Here is an 18,111-nt window from a genome sequence, read left to right on the forward strand (position 1 = left end):
CCTTTTTCAATTCAGAAAATATAAAAAACTAACTTTTATAGTTAATTAATATTAGTCAATTTTAATATTTAAATTTATAAATTTAAAAATTAAAATTTAAAATTTATAATTTAAAATTTAAAATTTTAAATAAATAAAATATAAAAAATTAACTATTATTAGTTGAAAAGATTAGTTACCTAACTAGGGCTGGCAATATATACCCTACTCAAGGATATCTAACTCGGACCAACCCGTTCAGGTAGGGTTGTCTACTCTACCTGCTGCGGATAGGATAGGGTAGGGTGTAAATTTGCCTTAGGGTAGGGTAGGGTACGGGTTTAGGGTATACTCTATCCTACCCTACCCGCATCCTTAATATATTATATAATATATATGTAAAAGTTATGTATGTAGTGAAAAAAGTAAGTCTTGTACTCACAATCTTTTTCTTATAAAAATTTAAAATAATCATTAAACTAGTTGATGATCATATTATTTATAATTTTATATTAGATTTTTTTAAAATTTTATTATTTTTAATTTTAATTTGAATTTAGTTTATTTCTATTTTATTAATATGTATGAAATATGGAATGATTGAATTTTATATTTATTTAAAAAATTTTGATTTTTTTGTAGTAGAAACAGATAAAATAGGGTTAAAAACTTTAGAATGCAGGCAGGATTAGAATTGAGAGATAGATTCTCAACTCGCGAGTCGAAATACCAATACTAAAACTTCCTTAATTTCATCATATATCTTGGTTTGTTCTTCATAATTTGAATTCAAGCCATTTAAGCTAGTTTGAATTTGATCCCAAATCAAATTCGAGGAATTACTATGAGAGTTTGGTATGATGTTCAATGAAAGCATCATTTGTTATGAATTTGTATAAAAAATTAAAAAGAATTAAAGATAATAAGAGAGAATAGAAGAGAAATCTCTAAAATTAGGGGCAAAGAGATAAAGTAGAATTTCCAATTACATCATGCATATCTCACATTATTACGTCATACTCCTATTTATAGTATAATTTTCTAATTGGGCTAGCGGCTAGCCCAATACTAATCCTATCAGGTTAAATTTAAAAAAAAAAATTAATCTACAAATAAGATTATGGTTGAATTTAAACCCTATCATATCCTATCTATTGGTCATTGATAGCATAGTTGTAAGAATCGAACCGGTGATCAAATCGGTCAGGTTACTGGTTCACTGGTTTACTGATTCAACCGATAAATCACTGGTTGAACCGGTAAAACCAGTTTCACGTAACTAGAAAATATAATAGCAAAGGTATAAAACAACAGCTATTACAAAATACAAATTTACATCAATTGTTCAATGTTGGGAGCATAATCTATTTCCAACAGTTCAATTCAAAGGGTTCCTGTTAGACAAGACAAAAGCAACCATATATGCATTCACTAAAATCTGTTTTGGACATAAAACCAGTTTTGTCAACATGTTTTCAAGCCTAAATCTGCCGAATGATTTAAATTATGAGCAAGATTGGTACCTAACAAAGACAGATGAGAAGCTGAGGAAGACTTGAAGGACTGCTGTTTTGGCTTTTGGGGATTTAGGGTTAGGGGGAAGGGGGCAAGGGAAATGGATCCTCTCCAGTTTTTTCAACATTTGATAAAATATAGTGTAATTTTTCATCTTTGATTTTAATAGTGGAACCAAAAATAAATAAGAGAGGGGGTATACGAGAGAGTGAGAGACATTCGTTTTGAAAACGAAAAAAAAAAAAAAAGGTTTTCCAAACCGGCCGGTTATACAAAAACCGCCGATTCTTCGGTTTTTATCAAAACCGGACGGTTCAAACCGATTTTATCCGGTTCTATTCCTTATCCGATCAGAATGACTAACCGGACCGACCAAATAACCGGTTCACTGGTTTTCCGGTCGAATCGGCCGATTCGGTCCGGTTCTTACAACTATGATTGATAGTCCTAATGGCATATGTATCTAAAAGATTTTTTTTTTAATTTACTTGGCTATTAGAGTATATGAAAACTAGTTAATGATAAAAAAAATTATTTTTCTTATTATAATTAGTAATTTTATTAAATACCATAACTAGTTCAATCTTATTCATCTTTGTTCACTCTTATTTTTGTTTTTAATCTAATTTAGGAGCCTCGCTCCAATTCATCCTTTAACAATTAGAATAAAATCAAAATATTTTTTATAATCAAACTTAGAAATCTAAATTTTATGTTTTATATAAATTATCTCTAACAAAAAATAAATGAATAATTTAATTATTATTAATGTTAATACAATTAATCAAAGAACAATTATTTAATAATTATTAATTTTTTAATTTATATGGATATCAAATAAAAAAATATTAAAATTATATGTTTATTAAAAAAATAAACTAGTCAAATGAGTCGATTTATTTATAATAAAATTATATGTTTATTTAAAAAATAAACTAGTCAAATGATTCGATTTATTTGACTCATTAATTTATTAGACTTGTATACAGAAACATATATTAGCATATTATTTGAAAGATTTTTTGCTAATAGATTGAAATAATTTTTGAGGTTATTATTTGTAAGACAGTGATTTTTTATATTTAAGAGTTATTTTAGATATATTTTTTTTAAATTTTCACGTACTAGAGATCACGTCTAGATCCATTTATAAGATAGTTTGTAAAGTACAAAGATTATAAATTTAAAGGATTAATCTCTGCCTACAAGCAATTAACGCTTACAAGTCTTACAAGTGCTTTACCCTCAAACGCGCCTCTTCTGGCATCTGTGTTTCACGCGCCTCTTAACAGACGTTTAAATCAATCCAAATCAATTAGAGCGCGAATATATAACTTCCAATTTTCAAAAGATCTCGTTTCCTTTTTTGAATTTCTTGCCTTCTCCTTGGTGCGTTTCTCTTTATTTTTTCATTCGTTGTTTTACCTGCGTTTATCACTGGTTTCTTCTTCGTCATTTACGTGCGTTTCTCTCTGTATTCTTGCTTCATTTTTTTCGATTTTCATGGTTTCTGAAATCAAGTTTTGAAATCGTTTTGAAGATAATGGATCATTCAACTTCAGATTGTCAGTTGAACCAGGGCGAAGTGGATTTTAAATTTGAATTGAACGAAGTTCCTGAGGTGTGATTTAATTTCAGTTAATTATTGAATCTGAATTTGATGTAGTTAGTCATTTATGATTGTCTAGCTGAATAATGCGTGAACATTTACTGTGAAATTCATGTGTGAACATTGACTGTGAATTGAATCTAATGTACTAGTTTTGATTAATTTTGTGCATTTTATACCAAACATTCGGGTGTAGATCAGAATTATTTGGGTGTATATTAGGGAAGTTTGGGTGTATTTACAGTTCATGATTTTTCTTGTTATTTTAGTTGAGTTGTCACTGGGGTGTAGATCAGGAATACTTGGGTGTATTTTAGTTGAATTGTTAATTTTTTTATGATGTACAAAAACTCTATAGTATATCCTTGTTTTTAACATGGTATATTTTGCAGCCCCTCTGTGTTGTTGATGACCAGTTTGTTCCCAAGGTTGGAATGACTTTTACCACCCCTGAAGATGCTGCAAAATTTTACAAGGACTATGCCAAGGCTGCAGATTTTTCTACAAGAGTTCGGAACATAAATAAGAAGGAAAACGAGATTAAGAATCAATTGATTATATGTAGCAGAGAGGAAAAATGGAAATCTAAAATATCTTCGACCAAGAAGACAAATCCCACAGCTGGTTTAAATTGTCCTGCAAGAATTTATATACATACATTGAAGGATGTTGGTGCTTGGATCATTTCGAAGGTCGAGTTGCATCATTCACATCCTTGTTTCCAACTCAAGCAGAGATGCTCAAACGGCACAGGGAACTAAGCATGTCCATTCGTCGTACAATAGAGAATAATGAGGAGGCTAGTATCAGACCAAGCAAAACTTACCAATCATTTGTTGCGGCAGCTGGGGGTTACCGCGAGCTAAATTTTATCAAAAAAGATGTGAGGAATTACATCACGAAAGAAGTGCGGAATGTTTCGGAACAAGAAGATGCAAAGGAATTCGGGAAATATTTATTAAGAATGAAAGAGAAGAATTAGAATTTCTTTTTCGAGCTCGAACTCGAGGACGATCAGTCGATTAAGCTGGCTTTTTGGGCCGATGCAAGGAGCAGAGCTGCCTTTGAGTATTTTGAAGATGTTATTTCATTTGACACCACCTACAATACTAACAGGTAATATGTTGTTCTTGTTTTATGATGCTAAATTAATGTTGTTTTATGCTATTGCAGAGGTGTATATTGGATGTTTTTGGGTGTATAAAATCATTATTTGGGTGTACATAATGATTTTTCATTCTGCAGTCTCGTAATTTGTTTCAGAGATAATTTGGTTTGTGGTTTTTTTGTCAGGGCGAATCATCACGGTCAGTTAACACTTCTTGGATGCGCTTTGATGAAAAATGAAGAAATTGAATCATTCAAATGGTTATTTCAATGTTGGCTTCGTTACATGGGAGAAAATGCTTTGAAAGGGATTCTCACCGATCAATGCGCGTCAATGAAAAGGGCTATAGAGGCTTGTATGCCAATAACAATTCACCGTTGGTTATTTGGCACATCACGAAGAAGATTCTAAGCAAATTAAATGGTACAAGGGACATGCAAAAATTGAACAAGAAATGAGCCAAGTTGTTTGGAACTCTCATAGCAAAGACTCATTTGATATGAATTGGAATGATTTTCTGCTGAAGTATGGTCTTGTGGATAACAAGTGGCTTTCAGGTAATGTTGTTTAAAATCTACAGTAGAGGTGTACATTGCATGTTTTTGGGTGTAATATAGTCTGATTTAGGTGTATTCTACAGATCTTTACGAAGACCGACATATATGGGTTCCAATTTATCTGGATCACTACTTTTGGGCAGGGATGAGAAGCACACAAAGGAGCGAGAGCATATATTTATTTTTTAACAAGTTTATTACACGGAACAGCTCGCTTATTCAATTTGTCAAACAATACGATAATTGCCTCGGAAGCAAGGAGCAAGCAGAGAGAGAATCGAATGCTGTAGATTTTCATACGGTCATACCGTGTGCAACAAAATCCTCCATTGAAGCTTAGTTTCAACATGTGTACACTCACCAAAAGTTTAGGGAAGTCCAAGCACAATTCAGAGGGAAGGCAAATTGCATCACAAGATTAATGAACTCTGCTCTAGGCTATTCAGTATACGAAGTTGGAGAACAAGTTTCCAGCTCAATATTCAACATATATGGACCCTCAGCATATACCCTCATTCTTGAAATTACATATCCCTTAAAACACAAAATAAATCAAAATATATGAATAAATTAAATAAAAAAATACACCCAAGAAATCACAAACTACCCCTTATGTTGAACAAAAATACACCCAAATATTAAAATACAAAACACAGAAACAACTTACAACGAATTTGTTTAGCTTCATTCTGGCTTCATAGGGACATGTCTTGTGATACGGGTCAAGTATATGAAATTTTCTCTTTCTTACATCAGCTACCCATAGCCACCAATGCGCTGAATAGCAAACAGGTGCTAAAATCTGAAACATGTCCACATTGAACAGTGTTTTAGTTTAATTGGCACATAAGTAAAGAATTATGATAAGAAGTTTTAGAAATGAAAACTTACATATGGATGTGATGCTAATTTTTTGAGGTCCAAAAAGGGTATAAACATTGGGTAGTCTTCAACCCTAAATGGCTTTTTGGTTTTAGGCTGTAAGAATTCGCCATCTGGATGATTTCCAATTGTCATGTTCTGCAATATTTGTGAAACACCAAATGAAATAATTAATACACCCAAATGAATACAGAAAATACACCCAAATGAATACAAAAAATACACCCAAGGTTGAATTGAAGTACACTTTACCATAATACTGGGGGGAGACAGTATATTTCTTCTTGAAATCTTTTAATGTTTTCTTGGTTTAGGATCAGGCAGATAGCAGTGACGATCTAGAAAAAAAAACTAAATCAATTTACATGAATTGCACTTATATTTCATGATAAAATCATTAATGTTATTCTAATATTACCTCAGCTTCTATATGTGTATCAGCTTTCAGAGATGCAAAGTCGATTTTTGACAAAATGAATCGATCTTGGGCTTTGAGGGTGCAAACTCGGTCATACTCATTAGTGTTTCCATCACCGTATGTCTTCACACGTGTGGCCCAGACGTAACATTTCTCTTTCATTTCATCCGAGATCTCGTTTCTCTTCAGAGGAGTTTCAAACTTTTCAAAACTTTCTTCGCCACTATGCTTTTGAATCTGTGGACTTTTACCTTCTGTTTTCACCACACTGCTTGCAATTTTTTCCACCAGCTCCCCTAATTGTTCTATTAGTTTTGGCATTTCAGGAGTTTTTACCCTCTGCCCCTCTTGCGTTGCTGCTTCTTCTTGTTTTGAACCAGTCAAGCCAAGGTTGAATGATGGCATCGGACATTCTTTAGGAATATAGGATGTTGTCCGTGCCATCGTCATCAGTGCAGCAACGTCTTCTGGGACTGGATTACTGCGTGATGACATATAACATACTATAAGAATAAGAATAGACGAATGATATTGAAAACTAAATTTTATTCGGCTGAACTTACATTTTGGATGGAGCTAGTGGAACCGTGGGTGTGCTTTCATCATGTTTCGGGGGTTCTGGAGTGCTGCAGGATTAGATAAAATGAATCATATTATAAAAAAAACAGTTACAGATCTTATGTGAAGATATACACCCAAGTAAGTAAAATGTACACCCAACAAGGACAATATACACCCAAACAATAACCAAATACACCTCAATATTATTCCTTACTTTTTTGTTCTTTCTTCATTAATTTTCTCACTTGGAGACTTTACAGGGGTTGGTTCAATTTTTGGCACAGGGGTTGTCTGGGACAGAGGAAGATAAACTTGAATCGAAACCCTAAACAAGACAAAAATAAAAAGTTAAGAAAGCCCGTGAAAATTCATGATTATAATGTTGAAATTTACATGTAAAACTCACATTGAAAGCGCTTCAGTTTGTGACTCTGTCTCTACCCTCACAACCATCATGTTCTGTTCAGCTGGGTCATTGGGTGATTCTTCTAATAGAATCAACTTGAAATACACAAAAAAAAGTCAAAATATACCTGAAGCATTCAAAAGAAACACATGCTTTATTTTTTGAGAACTTACGTAGTTGCAGTTTTTGCTTTTTTTTCCTGCCTTTTTTTCTTAAATAAAATATTAAAGGGTTTTTTTCTAAAAAAATATATACAAAATTAGAAGCAGAAGATAATAAAAGATAAAAGCAACCAGTATTAGAAAGAGAAATTACATGCTATCCGCCAGTTTGTTTATGCTGCTTTGATCTGTTTGTCCTTAAGACAAAGGATCATTCTCACTTCCTAAGTTCACTTCGGGGATTCTAAGCATAGAATAAACATCATTCATTAAAAATGCTATACAGTTAAATCAGGATAACAAGATTTTATCAAATAAAGGTTCTTACGTTTCAGATGAGTCATAGTGACTTTCTGTCGATGGCAACGAAGATCCCTTCTTCCTAGGAAACCAAAAACAATTATCAGCAACCAAAAATACCTTAGAATGCATACTATACACCCAAATATAACAAACCCATGTGTAACAGCTTTTTCATTGGCTTTCTTCTTTTTTGATTCCCTTAAGAATTCTTCTAATACTTCAGTTTCAAGTTCAGATCTAGCAGTACATGCATAAAAGAACATGTTAACAAATATAATTTTGATGATAAATGGTAATATAGCTTTACAAAGTATCTTACCCATCATAGGATTGAGTTTGTTCAGGAGACGAATCCTCAACAATGAGCTTTCTCTTTTTGGGTTGCATCTTGGAAAAAAACAGTGAATCAGAAAAACAAAATAAAATTGATCATAAAATACTATCCAAAGCAGTGCTTACTTTTTGGCTGTAGTCTGAATTTTTTCTTTGTTTTTTATTTTTTTATTGGTGATGATTCTTCACTTCTGAAAGTTAATGAGAAATAGTGTGTTAATTCATCAAATTTTGAAAATAAACGGAAAAGAAAGCAATGATAATTTTAGAATCTTACTCATCATTCGATTCAGTTTCTGAATTGGAATCCTCCTGAATCTGCTTCCTTTTTTGGATCCCATTCTGCAAGACAAACAATCATTAGTAAAAAACACCCTAAAAGTGACAAAATACACCCTAAAAGTGACAAAATACACCCAAGTATATTACTTACTTTTTGGCTGTTCGGGTGGGTTGTTTCATTTTTGGTTCCTCTGAGTCTTCTTCAGTCTCAGACTCAGAGGAAGAATAGACTTCAGTTTCAGATGTATCGCTCTCAGATGATGATGAACTTGCCTTCTTCTTTTTTTTCTTTCTTTTCTTTTTGCTTCATTTGTTTCAATTTCTCTTTTGTTTCTGCCATCTTTACGATTCCCTGAAACAGTAGAAATGTTAGTTAACAGCATCCATGTAAATAAAATACACCCAAGGTATTCTGTTTACTTACTATATGTCCATCCATTTCTGCTCTCATCCTTTCAACCAACTGCTCTCTATTCCAGTTGGCAATCCAGGGTTGTGCAGGTCTTTCTTCTCCTTTCTTGTCTTTATTTTTTGACAGATGGAAATAGACTATCATCAGGGCAAACAGGCAGTCGTCGATTGACTTTTTCTTTTTCAAATTGTAATTAGCTATGCCCTTGATGATGAAATTCAGAACATGGGCTCCCCAGTCGCCCTCCTTTATTTTGTCTATCTTAAAAATTGGAGCTAGGTACATAGGAGAGATTTTGTTTATTGTGGTTGGCAACAGGAACGCCATCTGTATATAGAGGATGAAAATCCTCTTGAACATGAAGCGATCCTGTTCATTTCCAACACCAATACTCATCATCTCATCCGTCAGATTTTTTAGATTCTTTCCCTGGAATCTTCTAAAAATCTGTTTGTTCTCTTCAGAAAGTTCCTTATAACTGACTTTCTCAAGAAACAGATCTCCTACAAAAAAGAAAACAACTTAAACTGAAAATCACTTGAAATACACCCAAACATCACTCATATACACCCCAATATCACTCATATACACCTATGTTTGTTTCTTGATTATATGATAGCAGAATAAGATATTACGAAGAATGGAAGTATAGAGGTTTTCTGTAATGAGTTACCTGATGCGTTGAGACCAAGTGCAGCCCCCTATTGTGCTGGGTTTAACTCTAAACGAACCGTAGCTGGTTTTGAGTGTGTTTTTTTCCAATTTAAAGGAGTTAGCCAACTCCTTTAATAGTTTGTGATGTACCCTCATTGGCGGGATGTGCATCAGTCCACCAAAACCTAAATCCCGAACAATTGCTTTCTTTTCCTCGCTCATATGTTCAAATTTTTCACTCAACAATTTGGTTGCACACTTCAAGTCTTTGGTTTGCTGTAAACAAAGCAAAATTAGAGTCATTAGAATAAGATATATTTGTATTAAAAAAAATTGACTTATTCTAAAACATATATTTGTTCTTACATTCTATTTTTTTCCACCTTAGTTTTTGCTTGCCATTTTTACTGCAATGAAAAAGAGATGCTGTCAATAGATAAAAAATACACCCAAAAATCAGAGACATACACCCATATATCAGTCAGATACACCCAAATATCAGCCACATACACCCAAACCCATTCCCATAAACATTTTGTTTTTTCAATTAAACGAAATTAAATCAGTTCAAAATCATATTCAATTCACCCAAACATGCATAAAATGACACTACAAGGTCAAGCACAATTAGAACAGTACTAGTTAGACTTCAAAACACCTAATATATATGTCAGTCCCATACACCTCTACATTTTTTGGATTATATGACATTATATGAGTTCAGAAATATATTTAAGTTCAAAATGCCACTAGAAGCAACAGTCACATGCCAAGTCCGAAATATACACCCAACAATCGGCCATATACACCCAAAAATCTGTCATATACACCCAAAAATCAGTTAGAAGAGGAAGAGTCTTTCATGTAAACATGCACAAAACTACTTTAAAAACATGTAAACATGCACAAAATATATACCAAACAGATCAAAGCATACGTTAAAGCATTCACTAGAAGTATGTAAGATAGCATAAACGAAGAACAGTTTCATCAGAACATTAATATGAGATCTAAAACAAGAAGAACAGTAAAACCTAGAAGAACCTAGAAGAAACAGAGAGAGAAATACTGACCATATAGTGCTTCGATTTCAAAATCAGAAACAGAAATATGAAAAACTTTGAAGAACAGTAAAACAGTACCTTGAATAATGTTTGTTCCTTCTTTTTGGTGTTTTTTGATGGAGATTGCTATACTTTCTACTTGATTTCTTCTAGTTTTCGCGAGGAGTTAGAAGGTTTCTTCAGAATCGTAGTTGGTTTGGAATGTGGTTTGAATCTCGACGGTTTGGGTATTAATTGAGGAAGAAGAGGAAGAGTCTATCATAATGAGCGTGTTTTGGAAAAACGCAACGGGTGATTAAGGCGCGTGCGTTTTATGCTCGATTGTAAAGGAGTGGTGCGCGTGGTTTTTTCTTGGGCTTGGGCCAACTTGTATAGCACGTCCCCTCTAGCTTCCTCTCCTTGCCATCCCCTGCGTCTTCTCCGCCAAAATCTCAGCGCCTCCCTTTCGTTCTGGATCAGAAAGGTTGGCTTACCTCTTTTAAGTAGTTTTCGAGGATTCATCGCGAGTGGTTCCACTGTTTGCGCAGCAAAATCAATAGCAACAGCAAGAATAAGATGTGTGGTTGAATCTGGTTTATGTCTTTTTGTAAACTTGTAATTGCGGTTTTAGATTGCTATTGATGTGATTATGATTATGATTGAGCTACTGTTATTGCAATTGAAATAAGAGCCCTAGGTTTTTGGCAAGCATTTGCACCTAATTGTGACTAGACAATACGTGATTGAATGAGAATGCATTTGAATGTTAGTGTTTTGATTTCTCGTAATTTAGATGCTGTATTTTTGCATTTCAGTTACAGTTGATTGAAGAACAGGGATTTTGGTAAGGGTGTTTAAACTTGAAACATGGAAATGGACCCCTGACTCATTAAGATTTTGGAATGATGAGTGCTATTTTCGTTTCTTTTAGTGCAACTCAAAGTTCAGAGTTGTTTTCAGTTGATATTTGTTGTGACTAGCTCTTTCAATTTCTTGCAATTTCTTGTCCATAAGGTGTGTTATTGTCTGAGTCTAATATTTCTTTTGAGGAGCTTATGCTTTATGCATTTTTTGTGCTTGGGTCATCATTCATTCACTTTTGCTTTGTTGATATGATTGAGATGGATTGTTTCTAAGCCATAGAGGAAGTATCTAAAAGAACAGTAGCGTTAATTGACTGCTTTTGAAATGATTTCTCTAGTAATCTTTGTCATCAGTTGAGTTTGAACATGTTTCTTGCAATTTCTTGTCCATAAGGTGTTTGTGTTATTGTCTTTGAGTCTAATATTGTTGCAATGACTCTTGCATTGTGTTTCTCTGTGCTATTTTTGGTCCAATGAATTGGAGAGTAGGAATTTTCAATCTTGCAGATTGTAGCTGTCCTTGCTGCTCAATGAAAGCTTTTGTTTATTATGGAATCGCGATTTTTCAGGAGATTGCTTTCTTCGATGTTACTCGAACGGGAGAAATCTTAAGTAGGTTGTCGGAAGATACACAGATCATAAAGAATGCCGCAACTACCAATGTTTCTGAGGCCATGAAGAACCTAGCAACAGCACTTATGGGTCTCAGCTTCATGTTTGCAACATCTTGGAAGTTAACATGTGAGTAGTTGAAGAGTGAAGGTTTATTTCATAAACTACAGACATGCATTTATTCCATTGTTCGAATCCTAAATTCTCTCTCTTCCTTCAATATCTTATAGTGTTGGCTTTGGCTGTTGTGCCTGTAATTTCTGTTGCTGTCTGTAAATTTAGGCATTTGCTGCGTGAACTATCTCACAAAATTCAAACTGCAGCTGCAGTAGCATCTTCAATTGCTGAGGTATTTCTCTTCCATCAAACCAACATTAGGAGATGATATTCATTTCCAATCTAATCTTAATTTTGCATGCTACTTAGAAATCATTTGGTGCCATAAGAATAGTAAGATCTTTTGCCTAAGAAGATTATGAAATTTCATGCTACTTTGAGAAAGTTAGTGAGACACACAGCCTTGGCCTTAAGCAAGCTGTGAGTTAGTCCTTTCTGGTTTGATCTATGTGCTACTTTGTACACTAAGTTATTTTGCCTATGCATTTTAACCTTATCCACTTGATGTTACAGAAAGTCGTTGGACTCTTTTCTGGAGGCTTTAATGCAGCGTCCACACTTTCTGTTATCGTAGCAGTGGGATCTTCTATATCTTCTATATCTTTTTTGTTAATCACAACCTGTCTAATAAGACTAAATGGCTACCGGAAACCTGGTTTGATTGCATTGTTTGATGTTGATGTCACTCTTATAGCCCCAAGGAAGGTATTTGTTCTTCTTGAGCCAATGGCATTAGTATTGTATAGATAAAAATATATATATTAATGGAACAATTTGATGTGGTCTGAGTCACATTTATTGTTTACAAGTAGTTTAAGGTTACTAATTTTACTTGCGCCCTCAGCGCTAAGCTTAGAGGTAAATTTGATTTTGGTCCACTCTTCTATTTTACTTGCGATTAAAATGGAAGCTTCACTTCTAATTAAGAAGCTATAGACTCTACACTATGACATATTATTATATCTTAATTTAACATTATAAATTTGTTTCTCTCTTATTCTGAATTAATATGAATATGATATGATTCTTTCGGCTTGGTGTATATCTAGAATAAAAATGTATAAAAGAAAAGTCGTGATGCTTTTCTTTTCGCTGAATGAATGATTTATTGAATTTAATATATAATAAGTACAAGCTAATGTCACGGCCTTGGACACACTCCAACGCTACCGTGCCGGCACTCGGACTTACTCAACCTCTTGAGCTAAGACCAAGTCAGCCTAACCCTCAATACTTAGCAAGAAAGCTAAGAACACAAGAGAACACAAGAGAAAGGAAGCTTTGGTGGAAAGAACACTTTATTACTCAAGTATTGGTTACAAATGATTCACACACCTTACACTAACTCTTACCTCCTATTTATAGCCATCCACCTCCTCAATGGATGGTTAAGATCAAATCTAATCAACGGTCCAGATTAATCCTCCAGAATCTTCTTTACAAATATCTATCCTACCACAACTTTCCAATTGTTTCTAGATTATTCCATACCACTCTTTATACTTCTATATACATCTACACTCTTCTAGAATACTCTATGATCTTCTAGAGTCTTCTAGAACCTTCTAGGATATTCCAGGACCTTCTAGGACATTTTAGAACGTTCCGGAACCATCTAGAGTATTCTCAAACACTCCAGAAAACTATTCAAACACTGTTAAATCTAACCTTCTAAAATTTTCCGTGACACTAAGCTTGAATATATATGATTTGAAGTGGCATGAAAGTCACTCAAAGTAATGATATTCTGAAAGGGTGCAGCTGTATAAACAAGACCAAGTTGAAAAAGTATATTCATATCATATGCCATATATATTCAATTTCACTCTCACTCAATATTATTAGTTTAATTTTGCCTCTACTATATAAAATACAATACAAAGGACATGAGAGAATGAAAAAAAAAACTACTTAATGTACACCGTCAATTTTTTTTTTTACTTTTTTCCTATAATTTTGACATGAGTGATATTTCATTATTATCTGAATTTTAATTGGAAGGTGACACAATTTGCAATACACAAATGAAAGCTATAAAATTCAAGGTGTCTATGGAAAGCATTATTTTTCTCTTAATAATTGTTTCTCTTTTTCTTTGAAAAGATACCTCCAAAACCAATGAGTGGAATAAGTGGCTTGATCTTATTCTTCTTCTTCTCACTCCCAATTGAATGGTGCCTCTTCAATTTTTCAACTTCAAGTGTAAGCGGTTGTGGTGACGGTGAAATAATGAGTTAATGAGGGTGTATTTGCAAAAGTCACATACCTTTTCTTTTGCAATTCATCATCATCAAACTTTGTTACATTATTTTTATTTTTATTATTCTCCATGTCCTTGACATCTTCAATAATAACCGGTTGTTCTTCTTCTTCTTGCATTATGGGATGATGCTTATTATTATTATTATTATTATTATTATTATTATTATTATTATTATTATTATTATTGATTACATGCTACCTCTTCTAATTTTTTAATAAATTTTTCCTTACAATTTCTTGTCATATTGCATTCAGTTCGTTTACAATCTCTTTGGGTTTCTTGGTTTAGGCATTTAGTTTGTACTTATTTACACCGAGCGAGAGAGAGAGGAAGAGAGAGATGATCGACCACTAGAAGAAGAAGATATTAACTATTACAGGGAGAAGAAAAACATTTAGTAATAATGCACTCTATGTTTTTGTTATTTTGCTTCTTAGAAATTGGAATCATTTAAATATATTTTGTTGTCTAGTTATTACAGCTGAATCTTTAGCTCTGACCCTGCAAGCATCTTGCAATTTAAAAGATTCAAAAGAACTTTTTGAAAGGTTATTCCAATATTATTAATTTGTTATATCCTTGGATTGAACTTTCACTATATCTGGAATCCTGTTATATTTCAACCTGCAGATGTCTAAATGCGTGGAAAGTCTTACTTCCTGATGACCATATTCAGGTTTGTTGTTCCCTGACAAGTAGTTTACTAGCTTCCACTTTTCATTCTATTTAACTTTCAAATTCCTCCAAAATTTCTGGCAATAAACTGATGCATACACAAAGATACTGTTTTATTGCATCTATGCTTGCAATAATGAATATGCTGGCTGAAGTAATTGGTTCTATTTTGTTTGGGTAAAATTTGTGCAGGTGGATTTGACACCGCACATGCAGCTGCTCGGTGAGTGAGCGAGCTAGCATATATATATTTCTCTCTCCTCACCTTTCTTTCTTTTTGTATTAATTCATTTTTCTGCTTTGGACAGTGCTTATGATAGAGCGGCAATTAAGTTCCACGGAGTGGAGGCTGACATTAACTTCAACATAGAAGACTACGAAGAAGACTTGAAGCAGGTGATTCATCAATTAATTAATTCATTCATTTGATTTGCATCTCTATTCTCCAAGTTTGATACATTACGGTGGTGTGTTGTGTAAAATAATAAATAGATGACGAATTTGACAAAGGAAGAATTTGTGCACGTGCTTCGGCGACAAGAGGTAATTATAATTTTTTTTATAGTTTCTTTTAGAATACTATTTAAATATTTGTTTAATATCTAATTTGTTGAAAGCTTAAACTAAATGCTGCCCTGAAACAAAATTGATACTCTTGATTAGTGGTTTATATGTTGAGTGTTCAGATTTAGTTAATGCCCAAGACTGGTTTAAAGTGAGGATTTATTAACTTTAGATTCATTACTGAACTTTTAGTTGTAGAAATCAGTCATATGCTTATTAGTATCCATCAGTTGTGGATCATTTGCTGCTTCCAAAGTTTTTGTCATTACTAACCTTTCTAGCTGATTTATTATGATTTTTTTGGATGCTGAGAATGTGATCAAATTAATAACAAGTATTAGAATGCACTGTTACTGTTATAAACAAATTAAAGTTGGTTAAATTTTACTCATTAAACCTTTTAAAATTTGAGTTGTTTTGAGGCTGTGATTCTCAGCTATTTTGAGGTGTTGTGTATCTTGGTGAATATTATAAATCATGGCAAACAAAACTTTCAACTTCAGTGTTCTGATTCTTTTTTTTACAGTTGAATGATTCAAGATGGGATTCAGATTATGAGAAACTGTGGAAGCCTCCACCAAATCATGGCTTTCTACCCTGCACTAAGCTTACTCCTAATTATACAAGTAAGAATTCTAAATTTTTGTTGCAACTTTTCAAGTATAATTTTCTTTGGTAACTCCTTAACCATGTCTCAGTCTCTTTTTAGCTTCTCTTCCTCTTCCTACTTCTCCCTTGCTATTTTTCTCCTCACCTTCTCAACCTTCACTGGCAGATTCCCCTTAATCCAAAGGTCTTGTTAGTTCCACCTGCATGCCCTTGTTTTTCTTGTTATTTATATATATCCCTTTTATCCTACGCATTCTTACATGTTCCTATTAAAATAATGTTGCAGAGATCAGCAATATGAATGTGTTTTCTGAAGACGACGAAGAAGAAAAAGCGCAACAAGGTATAGAAGATGGGATGCAAATCAGGTATGCTTTACTCCATATTTCACATACAAGATTTGCATGTGGCCTTTAATCTCTAGAAATAAGTATAGAAGCATGCATTGGCCCAATTTGTATTTGTTGATTGATATATATAGATTCTATTGAAAGCTGATCTATCCAGTGTTCCAACAGATGTGGAAGCTAAATCCAAATGGGACCATGGTAAAAAATTACTCCGGTCTGTGTGTAATAGCAGAATCTGCCAAAGGTAAAACTGTGAAATTATAAACATTTCTCACTGAATCTTAATAATCAATATATTATTCAAGCATTTAATAGAGTCTTAATTCCTTACTTTATATACGTGTTTAGGTGAACTGTATGTTGCTTTCTTCAATTTAAGTGAACAAAAGACAGTGATAAGTACAAAGACATCGTCTCTGGCTGAAGTATCTTTTTTTGATGAATTGAACCAATTGAGAACTTGATTTGCAGAGAGCATAGATGTTCTTTTGCTTAATGCTTCATTATTTAAGTAGTTCTTTTGCTTAATGCTTCATTATTTACAGGAAGGAGGCATAGATGTTTGGGAGCATGCATATTACTTACAGGTAAAATTTCGGGCTTGGTAGGTAACTGGTGATGGCATGATTGTTGTAATGACATTATTGAAGGCCTGTTTTTCTTTTCAGTGTGATGGTTATGATTTATGAAATGTTGTGTTAGCAGAATGTTGTGTGAGAAAATCTGCTTCCTTTCTTAATATATTCTTGATGATTTCATTGATTGAGATATCTCTTCATTATAAGATGAAACTAAATGAGTAAATGACCCTTTTCTCATAGGAAGCTAGAGCTTTACTAGGAAGCCTTGAATATCAGAAGGGTAATTTTGTTTATTATATTTTCAAATTATATTTTTGTTGTAGGAATTGAATCAAGAGAGTGAGATTTCATCGCCAAAAGAGTTAGGAAGTATGACGGTTCAAAAATGCCGTTTTAACCGACTGAAATGCCACTATTAGGGTAAAAACGGCGGTTCAAAAATGCCATTTTAACCGACTAAAATGCCATTCTGTGAGGGTAATAATGGCGGTTTAAACTGCCATTTTAACCAACTCTTAAACCGCCGTTTTAACCTAGAAATAACGGCGGTTTGAACCGCCATTTTAACCCAGTAAAAAACCGCCGTTTTAACCTGGAAATAATGGCGGTTTGAACCGCCGTTTTAACCCAGCAGAAAACCGCCGTTTTAACCTCAGGGAATTGTGGCGGTTTTCAAAAAACTGCCGTAATAACCAGAATGGCGCCCAGAATTACGTCGCTTTTCAAAACCGCCGTACTTGGTAATAATGGCGGTTCAAACCGCCGTAAATACCAAAAAAAACCGCCGTTTTTACCAAAATTTTTTGTAGTGAACGCCGTTAGCATTACCGTATCTACTCTATTCCTCTAATCAAATGTTTAACTAACTAATGACACTGAAATACTCTGAAAAGATATTTTGCTAACTTACGTCATTTTTGTATCATCCTATACATGTGTCATTTAGATTGTGAGTAAAATAAAATCTATTTAAAATCTATATAAATTTAGATCTGTATCTTATAATTCACCTAGATGAGTGGGTTGATTATTATTAGTTTTTTTAGTATTGATTATTATTAGTTTTTCTAGTGTGCCACTTGTCATGAATGCAGACATACCACTTGTTAATTATTAAGGCTCAACACTTATCAAACAAAGACTACAACTACATTCTTATTATATACTAGTGAAGTGTCCGTGCATTGTACAGGTATGATAAATTTAATAAAAAATATTTAATATTAAATATTATTATATTAATTACTTAACATG

General features: G+C 33.3%; 2 protein-coding genes and 2 long non-coding RNA genes across 4 annotated transcripts; 3 read left to right on the forward strand and 1 right to left on the reverse strand.

Annotated features, from left to right (window-relative positions):
• LOC110262592 lies at positions 2,969-3,898 on the forward strand. Its single transcript, XM_021102955.1, has 2 exons — positions 2,969-3,115; positions 3,496-3,898. The coding sequence occupies exons 1-2, from the start codon at positions 3,038-3,040 to the stop codon at positions 3,862-3,864; spliced, it is 447 nt and encodes a 148-aa protein (XP_020958614.1). The 5' UTR covers positions 2,969-3,037; the 3' UTR covers positions 3,865-3,898.
• On the reverse strand, positions 8,396-8,725 carry LOC110262602. The gene is made up of 2 exons (XR_002347477.1): positions 8,539-8,725; positions 8,396-8,466 (listed from the first exon to the last, which is right to left on the reverse strand). It is a non-coding gene; the product is annotated as an uncharacterized LOC110262602 (long non-coding RNA).
• Positions 10,625-14,024, forward strand: LOC107635369 (ABC transporter B family member 25-like). The gene is made up of 4 exons (XM_021102881.1): positions 10,625-10,707; positions 11,594-11,827; positions 11,929-12,047; positions 12,329-14,024. Exons 2-4 carry the CDS (start codon positions 11,617-11,619, stop codon positions 12,563-12,565), a joined length of 567 nt encoding a protein of 188 aa, XP_020958540.1. The 5' UTR covers positions 10,625-10,707; positions 11,594-11,616; the 3' UTR covers positions 12,566-14,024.
• On the forward strand, positions 16,557-17,211 carry LOC110262577. Its single transcript, XR_002347362.1, has 2 exons — positions 16,557-16,863; positions 17,181-17,211. It is a non-coding gene; the product is annotated as an uncharacterized LOC110262577 (long non-coding RNA).

This window comes from Arachis ipaensis, chromosome B01, assembly GCF_000816755.2.
Source record: "Arachis ipaensis cultivar K30076 chromosome B01, Araip1.1, whole genome shotgun sequence".
NCBI classification, from domain to species: domain Eukaryota; kingdom Viridiplantae; phylum Streptophyta; class Magnoliopsida; order Fabales; family Fabaceae; genus Arachis; species Arachis ipaensis.

Coding starts and splice junctions, on each gene's coding strand:
- LOC110262592 (XM_021102955.1), top strand. CDS start 3,038: ATGGATCATTCAACTTCAGATTGTCAGTTGAACCAGGGCGAAGTGGAT. Junction 3,116..3,495: donor AATTGAACGAAGTTCCTGAG/GTGTGATTTAAT, acceptor TATATTTTGCAG/CCCCTCTGTGTTGTTGATGA.
- LOC107635369 (XM_021102881.1), top strand. CDS start 11,617: ATGAAAGCTTTTGTTTATTATGGAATCGCGATTTTTCAGGAGATTGCT. Junction 11,828..11,928: donor AACATCTTGGAAGTTAACAT/GTGAGTAGTTGA, acceptor AATATCTTATAG/TGTTGGCTTTGGCTGTTGTG. Junction 12,048..12,328: donor TAGCATCTTCAATTGCTGAG/GTATTTCTCTTC, acceptor TTGATGTTACAG/AAAGTCGTTGGACTCTTTTC.